This window comes from Lampetra planeri, chromosome 60 (assembly GCF_965212315.1).
Source record: "Lampetra planeri chromosome 60, kcLamPlan1.2.h2, whole genome shotgun sequence".
Lineage (NCBI taxonomy): Eukaryota > Metazoa > Chordata > Hyperoartia > Petromyzontiformes > Petromyzontidae > Lampetra > Lampetra planeri.
The window spans coordinates 4,743,744-4,764,079 of record NC_136166.1 but is presented as its reverse complement, the minus strand read 5'-3'; the positions used below and the strand labels follow the sequence as shown (position 1 = coordinate 4,764,079).

At 48.0% G+C, this 20,336-nt stretch overlaps 1 protein-coding gene across 4 annotated transcripts in view; it reads left to right on the top strand.

The window, feature by feature from the left end:
• Positions 1 to 19,917, top strand: part of LOC144736269 (copper-transporting ATPase 2-like) — an 85,086-nt gene extending 65,169 nt beyond the window's left edge. For all 4 annotated transcript variants that reach the window (XM_078618893.1, XM_078618892.1, XM_078618895.1 and 1 more), the window contains 9 exons: positions 13 to 207; positions 2,032 to 2,214; positions 3,522 to 3,723; positions 5,129 to 5,293; positions 10,323 to 10,465; positions 12,584 to 12,787; positions 13,796 to 13,913; positions 16,262 to 16,364; positions 17,484 to 19,917. In XM_078618893.1, coding sequence (XP_078475019.1) covers positions 13 to 207; positions 2,032 to 2,214; positions 3,522 to 3,723; positions 5,129 to 5,293; positions 10,323 to 10,465; positions 12,584 to 12,787; positions 13,796 to 13,913; positions 16,262 to 16,364; positions 17,484 to 17,787 — 1,617 coding nt within the window. In that variant the 3' untranslated portion in view covers positions 17,788 to 19,917. The remainder of the gene's footprint in view (positions 1 to 12; positions 208 to 2,031; positions 2,215 to 3,521; positions 3,724 to 5,128; positions 5,294 to 10,322; positions 10,466 to 12,583; positions 12,788 to 13,795; positions 13,914 to 16,261; positions 16,365 to 17,483) is intronic.
• Positions 19,918 to 20,336: the final 419 nt, after the last annotated feature.

Below are 20,336 nucleotides of genomic sequence, written 5' to 3'. Positions count from 1 at the left end.
GTCCCACGGAAGGAGTACGATTCGAGGCTGTCGCACGGCGAGGTGGTCTGGCGCCTCGCCTTCCAGGCGGCCATCACGGTCCTGTGCATCGCGTGCCCCTGCTCGCTGGGCCTGGCCACCCCCACGGCCGTCATGGTCGGCACGGGGGTCGGAGCGCAGCTGGGCATCCTCATCAAAGGCGGCGAGCCCCTGGAGATGGCTCACAAGGTGGGCACGGTCACCCTGCGGGTTCCGCAGGCCCACGTTGCGTTTTTCGGTGGAGATTGGGTGCCACGGTGGCGAGATGTTAACTACCTCACCTTTTGTGTTTAGTTTGTTGTCCTTCCCCCATACCTACGATTAGCACGGTTGGCTACGAATGGTGCGAAAGAAGTTCAACATACGTATAACAGACTAAACACAAGAAGTAGTTCTAAAGAAATTCGTTTTCAAGCTAGATTTGAAAGTACATGGCTCTAGTGCTTACCTAATATCGGAAGGAAGAGCGTTCCAGACGGCCGCTGGAGCACATCTGGCCCATGTTAGTTACGTTGTGTGATTTTTTTTTATCTGTGTGAACAATCTGGAGAACCTTGAAAAAACTCAGAACAGGGGGAGAACATTCAAAGCTCCGTACAAAAGTGGCCAAGTCAGTAATTGTGCTATCCCACTGTATTATTATACATCGTCAATGTACTCCAGGCGCTCGTGTTTTCTTCCACATTGCAAACTCTGCTTCGGAAGGAATTGCCGAAACCTCCCAGCAGAGGATGTGCCGAGACTCGGCAGGGACTCTCGTGGATAAATAATTGACAATATTCTTCCTGGCTGCTGGCTTTCAGCATTAATATATAATCACGGGGCCCTTAACCCCCCCCCCAACATGCACTTAAAAAAAAACCGTTAAACTATTTTTATGTTACCAGGTAAGGCCCACTGAGCTACGTAGCTCTTTTTCAGAAGGCGACCTGCCCACAAATGATAGTTGAACGAAGTAGCTCATCATCATGTGGACATTTATAGCAGCCAAATACCGCTACCACTCTGTAGAAGCGTAACACGTGAAGCACTTGACTTAAAGCTTTTGTGACTGCAGGAATTCATATTCTTTGGGTCTTTCGGTAAAGTCACGTAGATAGGTTGAAAGAAAATAAATAAATTAGTAAATAAGTAAATATACAAATTGAAAGTCACGTAGATAGGTTCAAAGAAAATTAGTAAATTATTTTCTTTTAACCTATCTACGTGACTTTACCGAAAGACCCAAATAAAATGTGAAGCACTGTATGGCGGACAAAACATTTGCGGGGGCGGGGGCGGGTAGCGATAAGTATCCTATTATTATTATAACGAGAGAGAGAGCCGGTCAATTCGACTGTAACAGTCCCGTTGAACAGATGTGTGGATCAGCGTCGGCATGGATGTACGTTATAGCGTCGTTGGCGTCGGTCGTTTAGGTGGACACCCTGAGTGCCAGCGCGTGTTCACGCACCGCCGATTCGCGCGGTTGGCTACGTACGGTGCGAGAGAATTCAACAGACGTGTACGTACATACAGTAGATCATCGGTTCAACAGACGTGTATGTACATACAGTAGATCATCGGTTATCCGGTGGCTTGGGGGGGGGGGAAGGCGGCACTGGATTTTCAAAAATGCTGGATAATCACTAATCATTATTTTAAATAGGTTTATTTTTGCACATTCTTGCATAATGGATTTTTAGGTGTTGTGTGTATGTCTGTGTTTATAATGCGTTTTGTTACGCAAGACCGGCATAAGTAAATACACAAAGAGAAATAAGTAAATATCCTACTGTGAATAGTTACTGTATTGACTGCATCGTACTTACCACTCGAATCTCGAAGACGCTTGCATGGGGTGATGATAACGGGATATAGAATCGGGGCTGGTTATTCAGAGTCTGAATCCAACGCCATCGGCTTGCGATGGAGGTGGTTCACCGGATCGGCACGGGACCGCCGGATAGTGTTGGAAGCCGGGGACAATCGCCGGAATAATCGGCGATCGACTTGCACGTTCACGCCCGTCAGGTGCGCACGGTGGTATTTGACAAGACGGGCACGATCACGCACGGCATCCCCAAGGTGATGCGCGTGTCCATCCTGGAGGAGCACGTGAAGCTGCCCCTCCACACGTTCCTCGCGGTGGTGGGCACAGCGGAGGCGAGCAGCGAGCACCCGCTCGGCTCTGCCGTCGCCAAGTACTGTCGGCAGGTAATTATAGTGACTAAAAACTTTAGTGACTGCAGGAATTCATTTTCTTTGGTTGTTTCGGTAAAGTCGCGTAGATTCAAAATAAAATAAAAATTATCAAAAATATATACGTCAAAAACCAAAAACTCACAATGTTTCGATCGCAATAAACGTGTCGACCGCTTGTTTTTTTATTATGATTTGTTTTTCCAAACATCTGGCTAGTTTATCAGTTACTCCCGCAATGTACGGTATTTTAATAGTTTTAACTACTTGGTCAGTTTCAATGCTCGTGTTATTTGATTTGGTTTTGGTATTCAGTGCCCTGTTGATCTGTGCCTCATTGTAACCATTGAATTGCAGCGCTTTTTTAACATGTTTAATTTCACTTATCAGATCATCGATTTGGCATGTTCTGTTTACGTAACAAATCTTACTAAATTGGCTGTGTCGGGTGGTGGCGGGTTTTACGACACATATATTTGCGCGATCTAACCCAAAAAACCTGTATTATGGATGATTTTGGTCGCGAAAGCCTATGTGGTAATAGGAATTATTACCACCATCAAAGGTTAAACTAAAACTAAGCTATTTTTGGTTCTTTCTGTAAAGTCACGTAGAAGGGAAATAATAAAATATAAAAATATTAAACAATAAAATTCTCACGACGTTTCAACTGCAACACAAGCAATCATCATCAGGTGTGAAATGATGATGATTGCTTGTGTTGCAGTCGAAACGTCGTGAGAATTTTATTGTTTTATATTTTTATTATTTTATTATTTCCCTTCTACGTGACTTTACCGAAAGAACCAAGAATATGAATCCCTGCAGTCACGAAAGCTTTGAATCAAAATTTAAAACTAAGCTTGTTTTTTTTATTTTACCAGGTAAGGCCCATTGAGTTATACAGCTCTTTCAGAAGCAACCTTGCCATCACAAATGATAGCCCAATGATAAGTGGCTTATCACGTGGAAATGTATAGCAGTCAAATACTAAACGCGTGTCCATTCTAAATGTGAAGGAAAAAACTGGAGGACCCGAACAAAAATCCACGCGACCACAAGGAGAACATGCAAACTTGAAATACACAGCAGGCATTAGGGTCTGGGTCGAACCCACGATCTCCTGCATACCAGGCATTGTAGTTAACGTCTCGCCCAGGTGAGGGAGGACCCCTCTCGTGTAGAACATCAGCCCCACTCCTGAAGGCAGCAGCTGGGGTCGCAAGCTGTGTCGGGTGCAGGAGCCGCTCGCGTGATGTGCCCTTACTCGGTCCAAGCGTCGAAACTCCTTCCTCCCTGGCCGTGTCCGCGACTGTGTCCAGAACCTCGGCACCGAAAGCCTGGGATCGTGCGCCGACTTCCAGGCCATCCCTGGGTGCGGGATCAGCTGCCGCGTGTCCGACGTGGAAGCCGTGCTGGCGTCGTCGAAACAGGGCCTTGCCGCCGCCAACTCGGTGGCAGCGGCGCTGCTGGTAGACATCGCCGACGGGGGACCCGCGGGCTCCCGAACCATCTCCAGCACCGGTGCGCATGTGTGTGTGTGTGTTACAAGGTCGCGTTCGTTACGCACGCACAAAGCGCTTTCCGCAAACGAAGCACGATGCTTTGCCGATTTCGTCAAGGAGCGTAAACCGTCATCGGCGAACGCCGGGCACCCTCGCAACAGCAGCGGCTTTTTGGCTCGGCCATCGAACAAAGATGGTCACCGTATCGTGCGCTTTCAGATGCGCTTCTGCGGCTGTCTGGAATGCTCTTCCGATATTAGGAAGCCACTGGAGCTTTTCACTTTTAAATAATTTGGATTAAAAGCTCATTTCTTGATAACTGATTTTTGTGTTTACTTTGTTGTCCTTTTTGGGTTAGATCGCGTTATTTATAAATGTGTTGTAACCCTCCACCGCCCGACACGGCCAATCAGCAAAAAAGTGTCACGTTGACAAAAGACAAAATACTTCACTACTTTAGCCCACCGGTGTGTTGAAGAATTTTTTTTTTGTAAATGTTGTGGATTCACTCTTCAACACACCGGTGGGCTAAAGTAGTGAACTATTTTGTCTTTTGTCAACGTGACACTTTTTTGCTGATTTGCCGTGTTGGGTGGTGGAGGGTTGCGACACATTTATAAATAACGCGATCTAACCCAAAAACGTTTATTATGAAGATCAACATACATATGTATAACATACTAAACATAAAAAGTAGTCGGCGTTTGAGACTTGTTTCATTCTGGCTGATTAAACATTCGAGAGTACCGCGTGTGTGCTCTGTAATTACAATGCTGATGGTTTTATAATAAGTACATGACCATCGTGTTACCTTGCTTATTTCTCACGATTGTTGGCGGTCCCTTTTTATATTGCCGGAGGAAGTGTGTCGGTTATTTCACGGGGAGCATTCAATAATTGACGCAGTCCGCTGTTGGATATTAGCAGGAAAGTCCAAAGGCTCTTTCAGGGGAGTCCTGCATTGGGGTGTGTTTGGCCAACATCAATGACATTTTATGTTTTGAGTTTTGGGAGGAAAGGGAAATCCATGCAGAACAGGGGGAGAACATACAAACGCCACGCATAACGGCACCCTCGTCGGGGGAGTCGAACCCTGGGTCCATCTTGCTGTGAGGCACGATTGTTACCACCTGCACTCGGCGAGTAGCCTTCCCCAGCTGTGATCTGACGAAGGTGAGATGGAGGTTACACCTGTGCGTGTGTGACACGTGTGTGACACGTGTGTGACACGTGTGTGACACGTGTGTGACACGTGTGTGACACGTGTGTGACACGTGTGTGACACGTGTGTGACACGTGTGTATGGTGAACCTCTATCGCACGCCGTACGCAGCCAACCGTGCTAATCGGAGGTGTGCCGGGGGAGGAAAGCCACCTCGCGGCCGCGTCACCAAACTTTCCTTGTTTCATGTCCACGGGAACAGATGTGGGGGCTGGACCAGCAGCAACCTCGGGGCAAGAATACGCGGTTTTGATTGGAAACCGCGAGTGGATGAACCGGAATGCGCTGCTGGTGGCGGAGCCCGTCGACAAGGCCATGACTGAGCACGAGGAGAAGGGCCAGACCGCCGTCTTGGTCGCCATCAACGGTAATCAAAGTCATTATGATAATGATAATTGACAATTGTAAAGTGAAAAAAAATAGGAATAAAATAATAAATCAATAAAATCACGACGTTTCGGAGGCAACACAAGTCTCCATCTTCGGATGGGACCGTCACAGCTAAATTTACTGTATCAAGTGTTGTAATTGTAAAGTGGCCCATTTCATCCGTAGGGCCATCCATCCATTGCGCCACCACCCTGTAAGGAAAGCCAGGAAAATAAAGAGAAACCTGCAGGGGTACACGGCCAGAACCAGTGGGGTGGTGGGGTGAGTGTAACGGGCAGTTTAAAGAGTTGAGATTTCAGGACAGACTTTTTTTCACTCCAACGAATTTGATTACCAAAGGCAAAGCGTTGTTCCGTAGTCTGGGAGCTGCTTTGGCAAAAGCCCGCTCAGCCCAAGAATTGAGCCTTGATCTCGGAAACAGGATAAGGCAGTCCGGAGATTTCAGGATCCTCGTTGGAGAGTGTAAAGATAAATAAGTTCCTGCAAATATTGTGGGGCTAACCCATGCGGAGGCTCGTAGACCAGCAGCAGGATCTTGTAGTCCACCCGATACTTGAAGAGTCGTCGGTGCAGAGACGAATGCGCGGGTGTGATGATGATGATGTGCTCGTGAAACGGTGCGCGCGTAATGACTCCAGCAGCTTCATTCCGAACGAGCTGGAGTCTACCCAGCACCTCACTGTTAGCAGCTCCATCACGAGCCTCCGTTCTCTCTGCCGCATCTACCCATGCCCAGGGGTGGAGCCAGAACTAAACTAAACCATTTCTTTATTTTACCTGGTAAGGCCGACTGAGTTACGTAGCTCTTTTTCAGAAGCGGCCTGGCCATGACATATTGTAGCTCAGCGAAGTGGCTTGTCATCGTGTGGAAATATACAGCAGCCAAATATTCTTGGGTTTTTTCTGTAAAGCCACGTAGGTAAAAAATTAAAACTAAAATTAATAATACTTGATACAGCTATCGTGCTGTGACGGTTCCGCCTGAAGACGGAAGCTTGTGTTGCCTCCGAAACGTCGTGATTTTTATTTAACTTTTATTAATTTTAGTTTTACATTTTTACCTACGTGACTTTACCGAAAAAACCCAAGAATATGAATCCTTGCAGTCACGAAAGCTTCAAATCTAGCAGCCAAATACTCTAAAAGCGTGATGTTGATTCTAAATGTGGAGGGAATAACAGAGGACCCGAAGGAAGAAAAAAACACACGACCACAGGGAGAACCTGCAAACTCTGGGATCGAACCCAAGATCTCCTGTATACCAGGCGAGGTAGTTAACATCTCACCACTCCTACCACCATGGAACTCCGTGGTGGTGATGCTAGGGGAAATTTGAACCCGGGCTGCCTTCATTCCGGAAGGAACCACGGACGAGTGTAGCGGCGGGTAGTCCATCTATGTAATGCGCAAGTGTCTGTCTGTCACGCTCTGGATCTCCCAAACGTTGTTTGCGTAACAAATGTATAAATAATATTGATCTATTACTTTACATGATTTTCGATGGGTGTTCGTGTCTGCCAACCCCCCCCCCCCTGCACTCGGGACTCAGTTGGTACGGTCCAGGTCTAATTTTTTCCCAGTTCTGTCCCTGCCAACTCTGGCTATTGATTTACACAAATACCATGAACTCCTCTCAATTATCCAATTGTCTGGGGCAATGGGTGGGAGGGTGGCTTGGATAAAACAAACACATGGAAGATGCAAAACATGTGTAGATTATACACATTTATTGCTTGCATACGTAGAACGGGGAGGGGGGGTGGAGGAAGAGATTTACACTGCATCGTCTTTACGGACACGTGTGCACCGGGTAGTGGCTGCCTACAGACCGGCACTACGAAGGCAGCAGCAGCAGCGAGGGTTGGTGGATCGCACAAAATGTTGCGAAACTCCCTTCCCACGGGCGTCGAGGTGTCCATGCGCTGGCAAGCCAGGAGACGGTGGTTCCAGCAAAGTTTCTAGAGGGTTGCCCCCTCACTTGCACCTGTGTGTTTTCTCGAAGTGCTCCGGTTTACTCCCACACATCAATATACTCGCTAATTGGCTGAAAACATATTGACATATATATAGGGCTGCAGAGCTTGGGCGATTGTCGGATTATAATTAGTTACATGTGCTCGTGAAGGGGGGGATCCCTCAATCCGAATGCAGCGCCCCCTTTGGCGACCGAGTTCAGACGACCTCTTCCTTTGCCACGCCGACGTCTGTGCTGCCTTTCTGTATACTCCAATCAAGAGCCGCAATTTCAAGTCTCGTTAGATGGTTGTGCAGATGTTATTATACAATGCGAGTCCAGACGACTAAGGGGAGAGAAGGGACCTAAGGCCAGATGGTGGGAGACTTGTCAGGACAGATCTTGAAGCTTGCCACGTTGGATCTGGCGGAGCGTAGAGAGTTGATTTGAAGCTTTCGTGACTGCAGGAATGCATACTCTTTGGTTCTTTCGGTAAAGTCACGTAGGTAGAAAATATATGTGTCTGTGTTTTGTCTCTCTCGCAAATGTAGTTCTGCCTGATGACGACTGCTTGTGTTGCGATCGAAACGTCGTATTCGATTATTTAATTTATTTTCTTTGGCATTGGCCATTGATGACGTCTTTATCCTCGATTTCCAATCAATTATTTGGCGATGCTGCTGCTGCTGCATTGGCAGTGGTGCACAAGCACAGATGATAAAAAGTTAACCCGTAAAAACAAAGTTTTTTACTATAAATCCTTTATATGCGTGGCATCGGTTTTATTTTATTATTCATTTCTGTTTTTTTTGAGTAAGAGTTTCATTTTTATCACATTGGTATTTTAAATTCAATATGAAAAAAAATGTTTCCTAAAAAGTGGAAAATCTTAAAAAAAAAATTTCACGAAAATAAATTGTCACGCACAACGAGTCTGTGTGCAAAATGTCAGCTCGATTGGATCACGGGAAGTGGGTTAAAAAACGACCGAAAGATTTGCATGGTCGTAAGCGCGCAAGCAAGCAAGCAAGTGAACTTAATATAAAGGATTTAAAAACTCAGCACATTCCTCAGTAACACTGTGCGTGGCCTTAAAATTATTGTTTTTTTGTAATGGGTGACGTTTCAGTCAGTGGCCTTGTGCTACAAACAAGGTTCATTGCCCGAAACGACGCCTATTCATCCAGGGTGGCCCAGAAGTCAGGACACACAGGGCTATTATGTTTATTTTAACACATCACAAAAGGTGATTTAATTTTCGATTTGAAGCTGTCGTGACTACATGGATTAATATTATTACTCTTTGTTTTTTCGGTAAAGTCACGTAGGTAAAATAATCAATAAAATAAAATAAATTTCGATTTAAAGTTTTCGTGACTGCAGGGAAACAATAAAAATAATAAAATAAAACAATAAAATAATTTTCACGACGTTTCGGCCACAATTGAAACCAAAGAGAATGAATCCTTGCAGTCACGAAAGCTTCAAATCTAGAATTCATATTCTTGGTTCTTTCGGTAAAGTCACGGAGAAGGGAAATAATAAAATAATAAAAAAAAATTACATAATAAGATAAAATTCTCACGACGTTTCGGCCACAACGCTAGCAGCCGTCCTCAGGTGAAGAACAGGGCTGTCGGGAAGACAGCATCCTAATGAACACTGCTAAGCTTGGCAGCGTATTTTTAAGTGCTTAAAGTGCTTTAAAATATACTGCAAAGCTTAGCAGTATTCATTAGGACGCTGTCTTCCCGACAGCCCTGTTATTTAATTTATTTTAACAAATGTTTAAACCCACTGCCATTAGCGTTAATGCATGCATGAATGATATTTTTGAAATTAATTCAGGATTTTTTTTTTTATTACAGGTGTAATCTTTGAACGTTCATCAATTAAGTTTTGTTGCCTCGGTTCGTCACGGCGTTCTTGGTCGAGTTTTGTAAACGACGGATTTGAGGTTGACCCCCCACAGGAAGAAGAAAAATAAATATTGATAATGACAACAGATAGAATATTCAATCTTGATTTGAAGCTTTTGTGACTGCAGGAATCCATACTATCTGGTTCTTTCGGTAAAGTCACTTAGAAGGGAAATAATACAATAATAAAATAATATTGAAAATGTGAAACAATAACATTCTCACGACGTTTACCGCCACTATTTTTTTCATTTTCTTGCTGTGGATTTCACACCTGATGATGATTGCTTGTGTTGCAGTCAAAACGTCGTGAGAATTGTATTGTTTTATATTTGTATTATTTTATTATTTCCCTTCTGCGTGACTTTACCGAAAGAACCAGAGAGTATGAAATATTAACTTAAGGAATAAACAATTACAATGTTTAATGCCATCTCCGATTAGCACGGTTAGCTACGCACGGTGCAAAAGAAGTAGAAGATGCATAAAATGAATGAAATAATCCTATGATGTGCCCTGACTTTTGTCCCACCCTGAATATGTTTCCCTTTAAGCCACACAGTGTTATCGACAGAACGTGTTTATTTTACCGCTATCTAACCATAAAAAACGTTACTGCGGACGTGATTAGTTGCGTGGTTTACAGTCGCGAGTACAGGGTGCTTCAAAATAATGTTAACACTTCTATGGGACTATAGTTTCTAATGGATACTACACTGTAACATGATGACAAATGTATGTTTATTAGCTTCAAAAAGTCAGAGTCTCCACGTGTTCGCCGTCATTGTCAACAGGTTGCCTGGAATCTTCTCCAGGTGGTCTCCAGAGCCTGGGAGGCAGCACATTTCCCGTGGCGTCGTTGCAAATTCTCCGAAGCGTTAACATTCATCTTCTTGGTTCTTTCGGTAAAGTCACGTAGAAGGGAAATAATAAAATAATAAAAATAAAACATAATAAAATAATTCTCACGATGTTTCAGCCACAACGCTAGCAGCCGTCCTCAGGTGACGGCAGCTTTAAATCGAGCGTTAACATTTTTTTGAAGCAACCCTGCATTTTAGTTGTTTGTTCAGAAACGGGGGAGGGCCCTGACATTTTTTCGGCGGCCGTGGCTCTGTGCTCTGCGTGCTCAGGCAAGCTGTGCGGCATGCTGGCCATCGCGGACACCGTGAAGCCGGAGGCCGCGCTCGCCGTGCGCACACTCGCCGACATGGGCCTCCAGGTGGTGCTCATGACGGGCGACAACAGGAAGACGGCACAAGCGATCGCGGCCCAGGTCGCCCAAACCCCTCCCGAACCTCCGACCCACCCACACCGGTTCTAAACTAAACAATTTTTATGTTTACAGGTGAGACCCACTGCGCTGTATAGCTGTTTTTCAGAAGCGATCTGGCTTTCACGAATGATAGCTCAACGAAGTGGCTTATCATCATGTGGACATGCATAGCAGCCAAATACTCGAAAACGCATGACATTGGTTCTAAATGTGGAGGGAAAAAACCGGAGGACCCAGATACAAATCCATGCGACCGCAGGGAGAGAGACACACAAACTCCAAATATACAGCAGGCGTCAGGGTCGGGATCAAACCCACGACCTCCTGTATACCAAGCGAGGTAGTTAACATCTCCTAGCCACTGTGATGATGATGAGAGAGAGACACGCAAATTCCAAATATACAGCAAGCGTCAGGGTCGGGATCAAACCCACGACCTCCTGTATACCAAGTGAGGTAGTTAACATCTGCTAGCCACCGTGATGATGATGTGAGAGAGACACGCAAATTCCAAATATACAGCAGGCGTCAGGGTCGGGATCAAACCCACGACCTCCTGTATACCAAGCGAGGTAGTTAACATCTCCTAGCCACCGTGATGATGATGAGAGAGAGACACGCAAACTTCAAATATACAGCAGGCGTAAGGATCGGGATCGAACCCACGACCTCCTGTATACTAGGCGAGGTAGTTAACATCTCACCACAGTGGCGCCCATCATCAGCACACGCCTGCCCCCGCGCACATCCGACGAGAGCCCCCTGAGTGGAAAGCTGCAAAGTTGCATACGAATTAATTACAATGTGGGATATTTTTACAACATTTGCCATTGTTCAAGTAAACCAGTGCAAGGCCCCTGGGCCACTGGCGGCCCCTGGCGGCTTTTAGTGCAGCCCCTGGCGTGCGGCCTCCTCGACAATGCACAAATGTGAACACACCCCCCACCCATCATCATCGTGCTGCTGTCAAACCCAATGGTTTTAAATGTGTGGCGGCCCTCACACTGATGTATTATTGCCAAAAGTGTTCCACCCCCCCCCCCCCCCTTTGAATATGAGTGAAGAACACTGACATACACATTTATTCTGCGCTAATGTCATCAAAACAATAAACGAGAAATGACCATCAACGAAAGTGTTACCGACACAAGACTGCCGACAGGGATGCCCTCTCGACTGCCTCTACCGGTGAATCCCATCTTTGAGAATTTTGCTTCAGTGCTCACTGCCCTCCATAAAATTACTCGAATGCAAATACGAGCAGAATTATTTTCTCTCTCTCCACCGATAACACGTGTCGTGCGTGGTCTTCGTCCCATCTAAGCACCGTCCAGGCTCAGCTCCTCTTCCGAGATGAGATGAGATTGGCCACATTCCCGGTGAATTTGTCATAAGCAAGGCAGGGAGCTGGGCTAATGAATCAAAGGGTGGCAGGTGATGGCACGCAAGTGGCTTTTGATGATGGAAAATAAAGCGTTTGGTTTTTTTTTGCAGTGCGATGTAAATTCACCAATCCGGTAGTAATTATCATCATTGCGGCTGGTGTTCCCATAGGCTGCTAGCTTTTGGCCAATTCGCCTGGCATTTCAACTCGGTGATAATCGTAATACGTAGGTAGCCTCGCAGCAAGATTGTAACTGATTTAAACTGGATAGTGGATCCCTTTCACAAGCGTTTGAATACAATTCACTAGCCACGTGTTTTGGTGTAGGCTGTGAATGGTAAACAGGCAGCTGTGCTGTGTGTGTGTGTGCAGGTGCGCATCAGGCGCGTGTGTTTGGACGTGCTGTGTGTGTGTGTAGGTAGGCAGTACTGTGGGGAGCAGTGGCACAGTGCTTGGCTCGCTGCGCTACGGACCCAACGACCTGAGTTCGAATCCCTCTCCTGACCAATAATAGTGGTGAATATCTGAACCAGTCCTGGGCCTCCCCTAAGTCAAATACCTGGTGCGGTGTGTAAACATCGGTACTAGGGGAGACAAAGGCGGCCAGGCGTGGTGCTGGCCACCCACCCCCTCGTGTGTCGTGCCAGCCTTCATAGGTGCGCGCTAACAGCACCTGCCCCATGGGTCCGCTAAAGGCTATACGTGGGTGGGGTGTTGGATCTTTGTTTTTGTAGGTGGGCATCAGGCGCGTGTTTGCGGAGGTGCTGCCCTCGCACAAGGTGGCCAAGGTGGAGCAGCTGCAGGAGAGCGGGCAGACGGTGGCGATGGTGGGCGACGGCGTCAACGACTCGCCGGCGCTTGCCCGCGCCGACGTGGGCATCGCGCTCGGCACCGGCACCGACGTTGCCATCGAGGCGGCGGACATCGTGCTCATCCGCGTGAGTCACAACGACAAACTAAACCATTTCGATTTAAAGCTTTCGTGACTGCAGGGATTCATCTTCTTGGTTCTTTCGGTAAAGTCACGTAGAAGGGAAGTAATAAAATAATAAAAATAAAACATAATAAAATAATTCTCACGACGTTTGGGGCACAACGCAAGCAGCCGTCCTCAGGTGTGTTGGGGAGACAGCGTCTTCACCTGAGGACGGCTGCTTGCGTTGTGGCCGAAACGTCGTGAGAATTATTTTATTATGTTTTATTTTTATTATTTTATTACTTCCCTTCTACGTGACTTTACCGAAAGAACCAAGAAGATGAAACTAAACCATTTAGTTTATTTTACCGGGTAAGGCCCGCTGAGCTATATAGCTCTTTCTTTCAGAAGCGACCTGGCCATCGCAATTGATAGCCCAACAACGGGAAGCGGCTTATCGTCACGTGGAAATGTGCAGCGGCCAAATGCTCTTGAACGCGTGACGTTGATTCTAAATGTGGAGGGAAAAACTGGAGGATCCGGCGAAAAATCCCCACGTGACCACGGGGAGAGAAAAACACGCAAACCGCACGTATACGGGCGTCAGGGTCGGGATCGAATCCACGACCTGTATACCAGGCATGGTAGTTAACATCTCACCACTGTGAGAGAGAGACACGCAAACTCCAAATCTACAGCAGGCATCGTCAGGGTCGGAATCGAATCGTTGTTGTGTAGGGAACCTCATTGCGCATTTTGCAGCAATGCGAGTTTAATTCCCGTTGTGGTTTCTACCCAATGAAACGTGGAGACCGAGACCTGTCCATCGGGCCCGTGTCTGCCACCAGTAGCTGCAGCAGAGGGAGGCAAAGTTGGCCCGGGCGTGGTGCTAGTCACCCGCTCGCTTTTGTGCCGTGTCCACCTTCATAGGCGCTCACTAACAGCACTCGTCCCTGCGGTGTACTCGAGGCTATATGGGAGGTCTTTGTCTTTGTAGGTGTTGAGCCTCGTCCGCGTCTGTTGTGCGCAGAACGACCTGCTGGACGTCGTTGCCAGCATTCACCTCTCCAAGAAGACGGTGCGACGCATCCACATCAACTTCGTGTTCGCCCTCATCTACAACGTCGTCGGGATCCCCATTGCTGCAGGTTCCCCTCGGCGCACCGCTCACTTACCCCCCCACCCCCCCACCCCACGTGCGCAGTGCAGTACGAACACCCTAGGAGTTCTCTCCGGGACATGCGTGCCCAAGCGCTCCCTCCGTGCCCCTCTCTCCCGCCCATCCAGCAAGGGCTGTTAGGCCGGGCCGATTCTCGATGCAGCGGAAGGCCATTGAGCATGGCTGGCTACGTACGGTGCGAAAGTAATTCAACATAGAAACAAGGCAGGACGGAGACTTCCCTCGCGTCTGTGTATATGTATGTACGTTGAACTGTGCGGAGCTGCTGGTTTGCTGCCATATGTGGAACTGGAGCTCCCGGTGGAAGCTTGCCGTCCTTCCCTTTCAGCCTTTCGGCGCCCAAAAGAAGTCTTCTGTTCGAGAGTAGTGTTCAGGGTCAAACCCTTTCCTTCGTAGTGGCGGCCGAGGATTTACGCTGTCGACGGGAGGGGAAGGCAAGCCCTCTTTCCCAAACGTAGTAGAGAATGAGTCCGAGTCTTGGGTGGCGAGGGGAAATGTTAAACAGGGATGTGATGAGTTTTCACAGGAGTTTTCAGTTTCAGTTTTCAGTTTCATTTATTTGGTATAGCCCTGTGACCAATTGGGCTCTTGAATCGGGTGCAACCGCAACAAACAAAAAACTAAAACATGAACATGAAAACATCTTAAAGTGACTATGTGACTATGTGCAAACAGAAAATCCAAGAAAAGACAGCAAAATATTGCAGAAAAAGCACCGTACACCAAAGCCGTGTGCAAAAATCCCAGTGGGATGCAAGTCAAACGACAACAACCACAAGACAACTTAGATTAAAGCCATCATTCTAACTCCGTACTACAACAAACAAACATGGCGTGTGTATCAGAAGGAAGCTACCCGAAGAATTGGGATTTATAGCAGAGTAGATCTTGTAAACATCCATTGATGTGAGTCGGACCCAATCTTTTTACGACCATAAAAGTGGACTTCTCATCCACGGTCAGCTGGAGGAAGAATTGTAACTTTTTGGACATTTGATCTATTGGTATGAATTAGTCGTAATTTTGTGACCCTCCTGGTTGGAAAGTTGGGATTGTGGTCTGGGATGGTGGACCTCGTGTGATATTTGTGCTTTTTTTGTTTTGGTGCCATTTCTAAATTTGTATATTAATTTATGGTTTTTCTTGGGAGTAGTAGTCGTAGGATTTTTATTCTATTTGTGTAGTGGCTGTATATAGGATTTGGTACTTATGTATAATTCATGTGCAGCATTATGGGATGCTATTAGCGTGAATGACGCTGAATATTAAATGAATGTATTATTATGAACGGCCAAATTACTCAAGAATATCACCAATTTGAGGACGCGCTTGAAGTTTCTACAGCCTTTATTGGACATGGCGCTCATCTGTCTGTCGCTGTCGGCTAAGGATTAGATCGGTTTACCAGTGGCCAGGTTGGTGGTGTGGGATGAGGCCAATGAGTGGAAGGCGTTGATTTTTTTATCCGCACGGGAGATTGACATTTGAGAAGGTTGCAGTGACGCGTCCTCGACAGTAGGGGGAGTGTGCTTGTATGCAAGTGTGTATGTATATTGAACTTATTTCGCACCGTACGTAGGCAACCATGCTAATCGGAGGTGCAGTGTTGAGTCTAAGGGTAGTGTTAGTCTATGGGCAGTGTTAGTCTATGGGTAGTGTTGAGTCTGTGGGTAGTGTTAGTCTATGGGCAGTGTTAGTCTATGGGCAGTGTTGAGTCTATGGGCAGTGTTGAGTCTATGGGCAGTGTTGAGTCTATGGGTAGTGTTGAGTCTATGGGTAGTATGTACGTGGAACTTCTTTCGCACCATACGTAGCCAACCGTGATAATCAGAAGTGAGGGGGAAGTAAAGTGTCAGGTCTATTGAGGCTACCTGGGGCTGTCTGCAGCACCACCACTTTGGCAACAAACTAAACACAAAAAGCTGTTCTAGAGAAGCATGAGCATTGCAGTCGGCCGCGGAAGAGCATCTGAAAGTGCGTGATGCGGTGACCGTCTTTGTTCAATGGCTGAGCCAAAAGCCACTTGCTGCGTGGATGACCGGAGTTCGTGTGATGCTTTATGCCCCTTGACGAGATGAGCGAGGTATTGCGGGTCATTGAGCGCGACCTAATAACGGATTCGTTCGGCAACCAGAAGCCACCGCAGCTCGGAGAGCATCGGACGGATCCGGGCGGATCTTGCGGTTATACCCGTCACAACACGTGCCGAAAGTTGAATGCTAAGGACGCGCAAAACTCCGCGAAACTTCGCGTGTCTGTATACCATTCCGCGCTCACTTGCCCCGCGCCTTCTGTGCCCCGTGCCGCCATGTGCAGGGGTGTTCATGCCGGCGGGGCTAGTGCTGCAACCGTGGATGGCGGCCGCAGCGATGGCTGCCTCGTCCGTGTCTGTTGTGCTCTCGTCGCTGCTGCTCAAGAGGTGAGCTAACGCCCCGCCGTCTGTAGTGCCGTGACCTACGTGCGTTTGGCGGGGGTACGGTTGACGGCGGCATTGGCAAACAGCTGTGAATTAAGTTATTTTTATTTTAACCTGGTAAGGCCCCACTGAGCCATACAGCTCGTTTTCAGACGCGCCCTGGCCACAAATGATAGCCCAACGAGGTGGCTTATCGTCACGTGGACATTTACAGCAGCCATATACTCGAAACGGAGGAAATTCCACGTGAACACATGGAGAGAGAGAGAGACACGCACACTCCGAAATATATAGGCGTAAGGGTCGGGATCGCGAGGTAGTTTACATCTGGCGACCGTGGTGCCCACGGAAGTACCGCAACACCAGGTGCGTGGATAATATTGATCGCGAAAGCCTACGACTACGTGTTAAACTAACCAACATAATATGGGAGACCTAGGTTGGGAGGGGGGGGAGGATAGTGGGGGAGAGGGAAAGCCGGGCAGGGTGGGTGGAGAGAGACGCTTTGTTAATTTGGATGGTGGGGTCTTCAGCTATCGACTCCGAGTCCTTGACCTCCCAAGGGCCGGGATTTCCAGAGCGCTGGGTGCCGTGCGGATAAAATCCCGTTGGTGACCCCGGGTTCGGACCCCAGACCGCCGGTGCACGCCAAGCAGGGTGCCGTCGGTGGCTCTCGGAGAATGAATGTCCGTGAATTCATTTGCTTACATCATGAGCCGAAATGTCCGGACGCGCAATCGTCGCGTGCGCGTTACGTGTTGCGGCGCGAGCAAATCTGTCTCGGCGAAGCAGGAAATGTGTGCACTGGTCGTGCGGTGGTTTCACGGTTGTGGTCTCGCGTCCATCTGCGTGCGTGCGGTAGTGCAGCGGGGAGCGGTAGTGCAGCGGTTAGCGCGCTGCACTATGAACCCGGTGATCCGTGTTCGATTCCCGCTCACGGCCAACACCAGTGACGAGGATCTGAACCGGTCCTGGGCCTCCCTTTCATTGACTCAAAGGTGGCCGGGCGCGGTGCCGGCCACCCGCCCCCTCGTGTGCCACAGTGCCGGCCGTCACAGGTGCTCGCTGCGCAGCGCTTGCCCCAGCAGTCTGTTCAGCCGGAGGACCTTTGTCTTTTGTCAGGTACAAGAAGCCGAGCCGCCTGCGCCTGGAGGCGCAGACCCGGGGCCGCGTACGCGAGTGCAGCCTCTCGGAGGTGAGCGTCGCCGTGGGCATGGGAGACCGTCCCGCCTGGGTGGACGGGCGCACCTCCCCCAAGCTGGGCGTCTGGGACCGCGTCAAGTTCATCAGCCAGACGTCCATCGCGTCGCTCACCGCGGACAAGCGCATGGCCGGCGGCACCGCCGCCCTCTCCGTGCAGCTGCTCGACCGGCACTCGCTGCTCGGCGACGGCGGCTCGCACCACGAATTCACGACCGACGTGTGAACGGCGCGATGGCTGGGGACTGACCGTCGTTGGCCGCTGTGGTCGATCGCCGTGCTCGCCTGTGCTGGGAGAGAGCCCGTCGAGCGTGAAGCCTCCACCGCCGCCCCTCCCTCCCCCGCACCTCCCCGGTCCTTTCCCCAGCGGTGCATCTTGTGCAATAACGTGATGGCAACCTTGAAGTCTATCGCACGCTTGCAAGACGAGGTTTTTAGCTCGAACTTTTACAATGTAAATACGTTGTTGGACTTGCCGACATGTCGTGGTTTTAGTGAAGTCACGAACGAGGATTTTTTTTTGTTTTCGCCTGAAGATTAACGTGAAAGCGAGCACGCGATGTCGCCTCCTGCGACGCTCGTTTCGTGCCACGGGAACAGAGAACCGGAACTTTCCCTTGTCTAGGACCCTCTTTAAAAAAAAGAGTCCGTGAGACTCCGTGAAGCTTTCCTGGGTTAACAAGCATAATCAAAATAATACTAATTAGTGTGAACGCATTCCATTCATTCATACCGACAGGGAGTGGCGTGCTCGATTGCTCTCTCTCGCTCGCTGCGCCCTGTTTAGCCTCTTCATATAAGTTTATTTTTATTACAGTGCCTCTGCACGAGGTGCATTACCTCTCGTTATACAATATTTGTATGGTTTAAAAACGATAATAATCCTGTTTCTGCATCTAAAATGCAAAAACATGGTTATTAGTTTGTTGTCCTTTCCCCGCACCTCCGATTAGCACGGTTGGCTACGTACGGTGCGAAAGATGTTCAACATACATCCGTACATAACATGAATGGGAGCGATATATAAACTTGCTCCGATCTGCAGATGGGGGAAATGGCAATTTTTTTAACTTGAGTCCTTTGCAAAGGGTGACGTATCGTGTAATTGATGCCGAGCGTGCAGTTATAACGGTGTAATGTGTAAGGGGGGGCAGCAGGGTGGTGGAGTGGTGGCGCAGTGGTCACGCTTGCACCTCAGCCAGAAGGGGAGGCCAGGGTTCGATTCCCGACACGGGCGCCCTTCTGTGTGGAGATGTTCGCTCTCCCTCTGCTCTGCGTCGGTTTCCTGCAGGTTTTCTGGTTTTCTCCTACAGCTCAAAACAACATACAATGTAACTGGTATTGACAAAACATCCAGAACAATAACAAAAAATACTCAGTTGGGATTACGCACAACAGCAGCAGCAACAACATTGCCCCCCGGCCCCCACCCTGCTGCAAAAACCTGGCAGGATCATCCTGAACCTTGAGACTTTCCTGGGTAAACAAGCAGAGTCATAGTAAAATGTGAAACTAATGCAGTTGTAAATGGTGGACAGAGAATTTAATTAATTTCAGCTTAATCAAATCGGAGGGAGTGGAGGTTGATTTCCCTCCCTGCCGCCAAATAACTGTAACCGCATTGAGTCGAGTGTTTTACGCAATTTTACCAGTAATTATTTTAGTATCCATTTGCATGTATATATATTTTTTAATGAAATCAAAAACATTTTACCTAGCCATGTTGCTCAAGTGATTCGCTCGACGGTTGCCGTGATGAAGGTAGTTTTATTTTCTATATACGGTAAGAACGAGTCAAGATTAACCGTGGAAATGTTTTTCATTGTTATTATTTGCGTACCCTGCCTCATAGCCATGGTTTCAAGATCAAACGACAAGAGTGAGAACATTGGAAGCGATGCAGAATTTCCAAGCACTTTCGAATGTGCAAACGAATTAAAAAAAATCTACGTGTAACATTTGCACGTTTGCCAATGACCCGTCATCCGTATAACCATATTTACTGTGGGCCACAGCCATCGTTGGCCAATCCACCAGGCACGGTTAAACTCTCTTGGTAGATCTCAGAGGGCTCTGCGATCCACCACAAAGCCATCACCAACAATGACCCTGTTCTATATAGGGACTCCTCTACTTACGGGCAGACCTGTCCGTATGTCCAGTTGCCTGTTCGGACTGCCAGTCGTAAGTTCAGCCACCGCGCAATAGATGGCGGTGGTGGCATTTACATCTGCAGAACGTGAAGAACCATCTACATCTACAGGAGATTATACAACGTTTAAAGTCGTTCCCGTGTGTAGTGCACATGCTGTACAACGTGTTTTAGAATCTACGGGAGTAAAGTTGGACTTACGAACCCAGATCTCCAGATCCTAACTCGCTCAAGTCGAAGAGTTCCCCGTGCACGATTTAGTTTACGTACCCAGGGGTCAGATACCTGCGGCTCCTGTGTAGCATGCGCGGCTCTTTGGCCCCTCTGCCAGGGTTCTATTCCCAACCCCCCTCTCCCCGGCTGGCAGCCGTTGTTTTAAATCTTAAACGTCATTTTACTCAACGATAATAGGCAATTTATGAGATATGACAGGCAGTGGGGTCACTATGGAGTGTCTCGGTGACGAGATGAATGTGTACAACAGTCACGAATTGGCTGTGTCGGGTGGTGGCAGGTTTAACGACACATTTATATTTACGCAATCTACTAAGGGTGGGGAAAAAATCTAAATAGACGCAGTTCATTCCATCACCTATTTTGTTTATATTCAAGTCAATTTGTTT